General features: G+C 38.0%; 1 protein-coding gene and 1 long non-coding RNA gene across 2 annotated transcripts; one reads left to right on the top strand and one right to left on the bottom strand.

Moving 5' to 3' along the window:
* Positions 1 to 2312: 2312 nt before the first annotated feature.
* Positions 2313 to 4482, top strand: LOC131877786 (uncharacterized). Its single transcript, XM_059223574.1, has 3 exons — positions 2313 to 2430; positions 3034 to 3766; positions 3835 to 4482. The coding sequence occupies exons 2-3, from the start codon at positions 3080 to 3082 to the stop codon at positions 3937 to 3939; spliced, it is 792 nt and encodes a 263-aa protein (XP_059079557.1). The 5' UTR covers positions 2313 to 2430; positions 3034 to 3079; the 3' UTR covers positions 3940 to 4482.
* A 1443-nt stretch (positions 4483 to 5925) lies between these two features.
* LOC131877861 (uncharacterized) lies at positions 5926 to 8647 on the bottom strand. The gene is made up of 6 exons (XR_009372920.1): positions 8569 to 8647; positions 6905 to 7558; positions 6675 to 6842; positions 6448 to 6603; positions 6207 to 6376; positions 5926 to 6133 (listed from the first exon to the last, which is right to left on the bottom strand). It is a non-coding gene; the product is annotated as an uncharacterized LOC131877861 (long non-coding RNA).
* Between the last annotated feature and the right edge of the window lie 405 nt (positions 8648 to 9052).

The following is a 9052-nucleotide window of genomic DNA, read 5'->3' as shown; positions in this document are numbered from 1 at the left end:
TTCTATGTGAAACCGAGCCCCTCACCATCGGGCTGGCAAGGTTAGTGTCCAACAGTGTTGGGAACCTGACCTTTCCGGAGGTGATGTCCGGATACAAGTTGTCCTTCCCGGTCAAGAACTTACACCTTATTGTCCTTGGCCCGACATCCCTTCAGAGTATTGGCAGTCACGTACCTTTGTCCGTCTCCCAGCCAAATGCCATCAGCGACGGGAGTTGACAAAGGATCTGTTCAATCTGGCCCATCCACTCTACTGCAATAACCAAGATTTTCATCACATAACTCTACATACATGTCTTTGTACTATCTGCAACTCACCTCTTACCTTTTTTCATGTGCATTGAACCAATTTTAGTTATACTCATTGTGATATCACTTTCTAGTCAACTATTTTATTGCCTTTACCTTTTTGACATTCGTCTTGTTTTACCATTTTGTATAATGTATATACATCAGATTTTATTTTATAGTTACTTTTACGCCATGACATGACCAAGAGTCGCAATAAAGATTATTATTTATTATTATTAAATATAAATAAAAGTCAAGTAAAATGAATAACCTTCTCGTCTTGAAATGCTGGGATTCCAATCCTGGTAGCAGTAAGGAAGTCCGCAACAAAAAACAACAACTTTCATTTATTTCAATCAATCAAGTACATTTGAAGTCCTTGTAAATTTGTAGATAATCTGAATTTTTGAAAATGAAGTATATTTGACATTTGAACACCGTGACAAAACTTGAAGACGTCCTTGATCTTCCTTCAAAGGTTTCGCCCAGATTAAGTAAAGCTTTGCCTAAGGCTTCATTATGATTTTCTGCCCTTTTTCAGATTACTATTGCCGGCAATACAAGAAGATCTTCACCACTCTTTTTAGTTTACAGCAACATCTCAAAGACGCTAAGTGTGATGTTATATGTCAAGATCCCGGAACTCACGAGCATCAATTGGTCCAAGAATAATTTGAAAATATGAATGTTGCTAAGGCATGGGTACACGTCAAGGAATTGGACAAAACATTTAGTATTGCAATATCCAAGCCCTGCTATGCCATGTACTATTGCCGACATCGACGTTCACGAGCCAAAACACAGAATTCCCCAAATCAACCAACCTCGGATTCCCTTAAAAGAAGAAAGCTCAACCCAAAGGCAGTGTACGCATGTCATGCGCAATTTTCAATTGCAAAGAGGAGGGTGTGTATGTGCGATTCAAATGGTGATGGATTTGAGTGTATTGACTCATGAGAAATATTCCAACTGTGTGGTTGCACTACACATTCTCACAATTTCGAGATCCGCCATCACCAAATAACCAAAGTTACAAGAGATATGATGATTCATTTACTCAAAACTGGCATGCCCAAGCCAATCATTTTAGAGAAATACTGCAATTCAAAAGATTACAATAGTTTAGACTATAAGCTAATTACTTTGCAAGACCTGAACAATTTTGAACATCTGTATGTCAATCTTGAGATTGACAAGAAGAAGTCAGACTTTGAAAACATCTGTATCCTGATGGAGCGTTCAGATTTTTGCGCATTTTCTTTTGAGGGCCGTGCTCATGCTCAAGTTCCAAGAAATATCAAAAACAAAGTTCTAAAAACAGATGGCAAAAGTACCATTATATATGCATCGGACTCCATGCTTGAGCAATTTCGAAAGTTTCCTTCAACACTCTTTATGGATGGAACACATGGACCAAATCGTTCAAAGTTCATACTGATCACTTTAATTGTGAAGGGTACATTCCAAAGTTATGCTGATTATCGCTTAAAAAAGAAAGAAAAAAAAAAGTAAAGTCGATTTTTTGTATATCTAACAAATTTGATCATTAAATTATACTTCATGAATGAATTGCTCATTTTTTAGATGCAAGGGGAGAAGGAAGCCCAGTGTTCCAAGTCATTGCCGAGTCAGAATCTTCTGAGATCCTAAAACACGCCTTCCATGTCTCAAATCAAGTGGCGCCTGATGCTATTAAAAACGTTAAGGTTTTAGCATCGGATTTGGCGGGAGCTTTTGCAAGGGCGTGGCAAGAATCTTTCCCAACTGTTGTTGTAAAACATGTAAAATGCTCTTGGCATTTAGAGAACGCTTGGAAGAAACAACTTTTACCCCACAATTCTGAGCTTTACCAATGCTTGCAGCGTTTGTGCCCAATTCCCAATGAGAAAGAGTTCTGGATTTATTATTACAATTTTTGACATGACTAGGTAAGTAATTTTCACCTCTAAACAAAAAAAAAGTGAGCAATAACGGACTATTTTAGAGAAAAAGCATTTTGGTATTTCTTTCAGGATACTAAGACAAATGGGTGGACCTATTTTCAAGATAATTATGGTCCAAATGGAAAAATTTCTAACCCCCACAAGTGGGCGCGATGCTTTACACTGGGTTTGGTTGACCACAATCTAAACATTGAAAGGTAAGTGCTTCTCATGTTTTTGTAGTGATAATATTCCCCTCTTTGTTTTTCGTTGTTAGGAAAACGAAATGAACAATATATGTAAAAACCCATCTTCGAAATCTTAAAGAAAATGAAAATCAAGTTATATTTTGCTATCCAAAAGGACAATTTCATTCCCCGGTAATAACTTGAAATATAGTTAAGCTATTTCCGCATCTTTTTAAGCGTAAAAACTTGTATGAACCTTACAATGTTTTTCTTACATATAACTTTTAAAAGAGTTGAAGGAAATTTGATTGACCTCATAACTTTGGACAGCCAAAATTGGAAATTTGTGAAAAGTAAAGAAGAAAGAACTATTTTTACAATACTCTACAAGTGTTATCAATTCTTTCACGATGAAGTTTAATGTCATAAAATTGGGTTCTTGACACAGACGGAAAATTAGATAATGCAAAATCAAGGTATGAGCAAGTATGTCCTGCTATTCTCAAACTTGCTGGCAATTTCAACCGTTCAAAATTTATAATGATGAGCGACAACATGGTTCAAAACATCACTTCCAATTCCGCCTTTAAGTATTGGGATTACAGATCCTTTTTTGAAAACTTTTTGTTTCAGGTACCACCGCACAATTAAAGATTTTGGGTTGAAACAAAGCAAAAGGATGGACGAACTGTGCTTTGACTTAACTAGGGTTGATGGATGGTATCGTCAAAAAGAAGCTTACGTGCGGCATGGAATAAGGGGAGCTCACAAACCATTGAGAATGCAATGCACTTACGAATCCCTACATCCTCAAAATCCAAAAGATTTTACAATCTCAGTCTCTGAAGAAGGTTACTTAATATCTTCACAAGACTCGGAACACTTCTTGCCTAAAAACAAAATTGGGTGCAAGGACAAACTTTGTTTGGTGAAATGTCCTCAATGCCCAAGGGATGGTGCTTGTGCTCATTTTTATGTATGTAATTGCATGTGTTACTCGTTGAGTAATATATGTAAACACTGCCATCTAATTTCCATGTCCAATATCCAACCAGCTCCAACAATTGAAGACAAGGATGTGGTTGAAGTGCACGAGTGTCCAAACCAAGATGATCTCTGTCACAAAGTTGACAATTCCGGTCACAGAGCCAATGATTCCGGTCACAGAGCCGCTGATTCCAGTCACAGAGCCGCCAATTCTGGTCACAGAGCCGATGATTCCGGTCACAGAGCCGATGATTCTGGTCACAGAGCTCATGATTTTGGTCACAGAGGCAATAGCCCGGGGGAAAGATGCAACAAACCCGGCCTCAAGCAAGATGAAAATGGCCGTGAAGAAAATGAGTCTCCTGGTGATGTAACAAAGGTAATTTTTCTAAATGATAGAAACCTCTTGTAGAAGAAATGACTTAGCACATGTAACTGCCTTTTCAGGAGTTTGAGCATCAACGATTGAACGCCATTTCAATTGCTCATGATGTTATCACTTTCCTAAAAAAGGACTACCTTCTACGTGAGAAGAACATCGTCATTCAATAACTGGAGGAATTAAGTAAAATGGTACCACCTCCTTCAAAAGCAGCTCATGTTTTTCCGCAAATTGACAAGCAAAGAAAGAGAGAACGGATTTCTTCTACTTTTAAAGAGGCCCCACCAAAACGAAAAACGCCCAGCCCAAAAGAGCCAGCATATTCTAGCTCAACAAGCGAGCTAATCAAAGAGTGCAGACACTCCTCTATAGGCGAGCCTTGTTGGATGTTTCTCTTAACAATGAATATCGAGCTAGTTCTGAGAAAGGTTCAGGAATGTTTGCCTTCAATTGAAACTGGTCTCTTTCTTGAAAATTTGAATTTAGCAAGGTCAATTTGGCAATGTCAGTTATGTAAAGATTTGAGTTTTATTGAATGTAACTTGAGTGGTTACATACAATGTGACAAGTGCGAAAAGTGGTTCCATGCCAAATGTGTTGGTATTGTCGATGTCAGCGACAAAAAAGATGAAAATTGCCCTTGGGAATGTTTCAATCATAAATGATCTTTTTAATTAATCCCCTGTTTGTCTCTGTACCCCGTTAATAAATGTATTGTCGTTGAATGGCGAAGTTATCTTTGACAATCTTAGGGTCTGGTTTTATACTGATAACATATATATGGAAGGCAAAAGTAGCCTACTGTCATTAGCCAATAGGTGGAACGGAGTCTGATATGGTCCCAGTCCTTTAATTAGCTTCTAACTCGTTCTTGTACTTGAAAGTATATGAATGATATACAATTGTAATGCTCACTTGTACTTAATAACAGTCCATTTTTGAAGCCGTCTGAAATCGTCAAGGACAAAGTAAATGAATTATTTTGTGAATTGGATAAGAAATAAGAAATATGTTCGGAAGTGACGGCTACTAACATCACGCAACCTTTAACAATCTAGCTCTGAAATTTCAGATTTGACTTTCAATCTGACTCACGCAACCTCTCGAACTACCAGCTGTCAACTCGATCCCAGCTGCCACAGGCAGATTGGTGAGTAACGTTTACAATGAACGTACTATCAACACATCGAGTTCAGCTCAGTTTGAGCTTGCCGGTTGATTGTCAGGTAGACGTTTAATTTGCGTATCAACTTGACTCGTAATGGTGCGTCTACACGAGGAATATTCTGTCACAAAGTTTGCCTAATTATTGCGGAAATGTTTGGCATTTGACAAACAGTTCATCTCTGAGCCGTCTACACGTGAAACTGCCCAATCAAAACGGTTTGACAAATATTTTGATGTAGATTTCTAATCAGATGACCTTGCAAGTGATCGTATCATTTCCCAATGGGTCTTTCATTCAATATTTATGTAATGCACTGTAAACAATATGATTAGTATAATGGAAAATAGGGAAAACTGAGGAATGAAATTTGAAAAAAACACCGAAGGGCACTGTCATGATGAGAATGTTTCGCTTTCCAAAAAGGTCCTTTATTTTGCCAATTTCAATCTGTGCGGTCATATGTTGGCTGAAACCGATTAGTAATTGAAGGCATGTTTTGCCCCGTTCTATGAATTTTACCATAAGCCATCTGATGATTCACTTTTAATAACATTTTTGCTTTTCGAAAGGTTTTCGAAATTCATTTTGACTAGAAATCATAACCCAATTGTTTGGAAACGAAAACCTGACCAATTTTCCAACTCATTATAATCGTGAATAAATGGACAACAGTTCTCCAATATTATCATAAACTATTTAATAGCCAAGAACGGGTCGAAATATGACAACGATATATAGTTCAAAGGTCATGTCAGAAACGTTAACACAAATATAGTAAGAGCATTAAACATGATAAAGACAATTTGGATATTATTACCGTTAGATCTCCCTGACATAAAATACGGCCAAGATCATGGAAAAGCTTGTGAGAGTAAAGCTAGAAGAATGTCTTGACTTTAAAGATAGAATCCCCGGCGCACAAATGGGTTGGAAATATCATTTTAGTTACAATGACACAATTGGCCGTAAAAAGCGAAGAAAGCCGAACAATAGCACTGGGAATTTTAATTCTTGTAGTGTTTCGAAATGCTTACGAAAAAAAACAAATCAAACCAAACGAAAAGCAAAATTATGAATAAGAAAGAGAAGAAGAGAGAAAGCATCAATGCAGTCTTGAGTACAACGGATGAAAATATTTGCTGATCCACTAGTGAATTGTTTTCCCCAGAAAGCGCAACAATTGGTCCCACAGCAACCTGAAAACGAGTATTTGTTAGGTTCATGAGCTATGAAGATAAAATTACCTTTTTTGATCTCCCTCGCACTCACCGTTTCGATATTGTTGCAATTTACACCACGCTTGATTAGAAAGTAACCCTCCTGTCCCCAACTCTTTCCCCATGAATTTTTGACCTTCCAATAAGGTGTGTTCGTTGGTGGTGTCCAATCCATATCCAACAATAGTCACGGCATGGCCCGCTTTGCCAGGTGCAAGATTTCTGGAAAGATGGTTTTGAACACAAGAACATTACATAAACAACAACTTACTTCGTGTTCACTTGATACTCACGGTGCACATTCATCCATGACACCTGCTCCGACATGCTGCATTTTGTTCCTCATATAGTCGGGAACAAAACATGGCCACTTCAACTGCGCCGTATACATTCACTAAGTATTTTAGCTTCTGCTCTCCAACGTTGTCGAAATGGTAGTTATCAGTGACCTTCAATTCAAAAAGAACCAATTTTCTCCATGACGTACTTTTGTTCCAAGGTAACGAAATCTAGCTCTTACTTTAACACCCGCATTGACATTGTAGTGTTCCGTAATGCATTGATTGTGCTCTTTTTCCACGTTATAGGGATTTCAAGCACTCGGGTGGAAGACTTCCTCCACGGTGACTAATCAATACCTAAATGGTGCATCTATTTATTTCCTTCAGAGCAACCACCGATGCCTCGGCTACAAGAGAAATTGTTGGTAAAGCATGCGATATGTAAATGTACTGCTTAATTTTTGCTTACAAGCCCTTGGCACAATTCAAGAATGTTTGCTCGCCCAAATCCAAAGGGATCAACTCGGTGTTCTGCTTCAAAAACGCAGTTTCAATCGTGGCCACGGTAGCAAAAAATGGCGCAACTGCCGCAATTGCCTTGGTCTTTTACTGGTGTCAAATACCGTTCGGGTGTAAAGAACTCCGTTGGTAGGTCTTTCCTGTCCTCATGAGGCGTGCCAAGTATTTCTCATACTTCTCGTCAAGTGCTTGCTTTCATGTTGTGCCCCTCCTAGCAAGAGGACGACTCTCGAGAGTCCTTTGGAAATGGATCCAACTGATTCTTGACGCGCTCCTTGAAGTCTTTCTCGCCCAAAATGGAAAAGAGCGGTGAGCTTGCAGGTAAACGACGATTTCTTGCTTTTGAATGCCTCGTTTTGGGCGTTGATCGCCTTGCAGCTTCTTTCAAATTGGCCGCCCTTTCTTCTGGCGTTAAGGCATCAAAGTAACTGCGATCCAGTCATTTTCGATCATCTCTTTTCGTAGATTTCCTCCGTTAAGTTTTCGTAGGTTACTACATTCTCTATTTTCGAGTTTGCTTGCATCAAATAGTTGGGGTCCATTTGGATGAAATCCCATTCGTCTTGCAATTGTCCGGGCTCATTGTTAATCACAAAGAACACACCTATCGAACGAAAAGAGAATTTAGTTAGAATGAAGGAAGCGATAAATACTGATGAATGGAATCTTATGCACAACACACATTGCCTGTCTAGCTTCTGACAGAAAATCCCAAACAAACAATTGTACGTTTTACTAGCCAGCCAAATCACAAGGAACACTGCCGATTTCTTCGTTTTTTTCCTTCTAGCTCATTACCAAACTTCAATGGCAAAATATGAAATCATAGCATAAAGTGCAGCAATGGTGACATCCATTCAATGCAGGTTTTTTTCGTAATCATTGTCACATAAATACGGTTTCATGCGCCTTTGAGGGCTTCTTTAAATCCACCAAAAAAAAAATCTCAATTTCAAGGATGAAAACACAAAATTTCAAATGGATCTTTTTCAAGCGTATTTTTTCAAGACTTAGGAAAACTTATCGATTCTTGTGTGAGTGCATATGTTTTTGATCGAATCTTTTGCCATAACAATATATTTTTTTTTTTTGTTTTCAATGATGATTTTAAACCAAATTTCCCTTTTCCCTACCTTTGGGGGCTTAATTTACCTTTTTTCCGAGATCTATTAGTCACTGCCAACAAAAAAATCTTTTAGATGTATTGGGCTTCTCCACTATTGCAATCATTTCTAATCTTACAGATTCAGATGAAATCTAGTGTCACTCTTAATCAGAAAATTACTATATTTTGTCAATTTCAGTGATAATGAAAAGACCATAAGGCTTTACATTGATTATCAAGGGCATCGAGCTATTAAGCATTAGGAATGCCTTTTCTATTTGCATTTTGAACACTCTTTTATGAAACAGGAGCAAAACTACTTAATAATATAATTTTTAATGACAATTACCCCGAATAACTTAATGAGCCAGACTTTGAAATCAAATTAGTTCGATATTTATGCGTCACAAAGGCGAGGGAGGGGCTGTTCAAAAACGGCTGAATTTTGGAACAAACAAAGATGACAGTTTTTAACACTAAACATTTAAGTTGAGGATGACGTGTCTTACCGATGGAAACGACCAGGGAATGAAAGCGAGGTTCCATGAAGCCATCTTGATTGACCCTCAAGTCTTGAATGAAAGTAATGATATGAAGAAGGTCTCTTTCATATTTATATTGGATTTTCAACGGCAAAGCAGTGCCCTTTGCTTCAGAGGGATAATCGCAAACTATTTTTGTGATAAGCTAATGCAATACCCGGGAATGAATACTTTTAAAAGATTTTAAGAAAAGGCTTTACCTACGGTAAACAACTGCCCCTAAAACCCTCATGGCCTGCTCTGAAGAAATATATTTCAGTTACCTTTCGGAGCTCTTTCACCTAGAGTCCCAATGTTTCTACGTAGCCTCTCCCAATGGATCGAAATGCTTCAAAATTCAAAATGGGTCCGATTTTCAGCACTGAGAAAGGCTGAGCCTTGTTGAGCTATGTATTTGGAAAACTGAATCTATTGTATGTTGCATGTTTAAAAATGCATTTTGAAACCAGAG

Source organism: Tigriopus californicus, chromosome 3 (genome assembly GCF_007210705.1).
Source record: "Tigriopus californicus strain San Diego chromosome 3, Tcal_SD_v2.1, whole genome shotgun sequence".
Classification (NCBI taxonomy): Eukaryota; Metazoa; Arthropoda; class Copepoda; order Harpacticoida; family Harpacticidae; genus Tigriopus; species Tigriopus californicus.
This window is presented reverse-complemented; position numbering and strand designations above follow the sequence as displayed.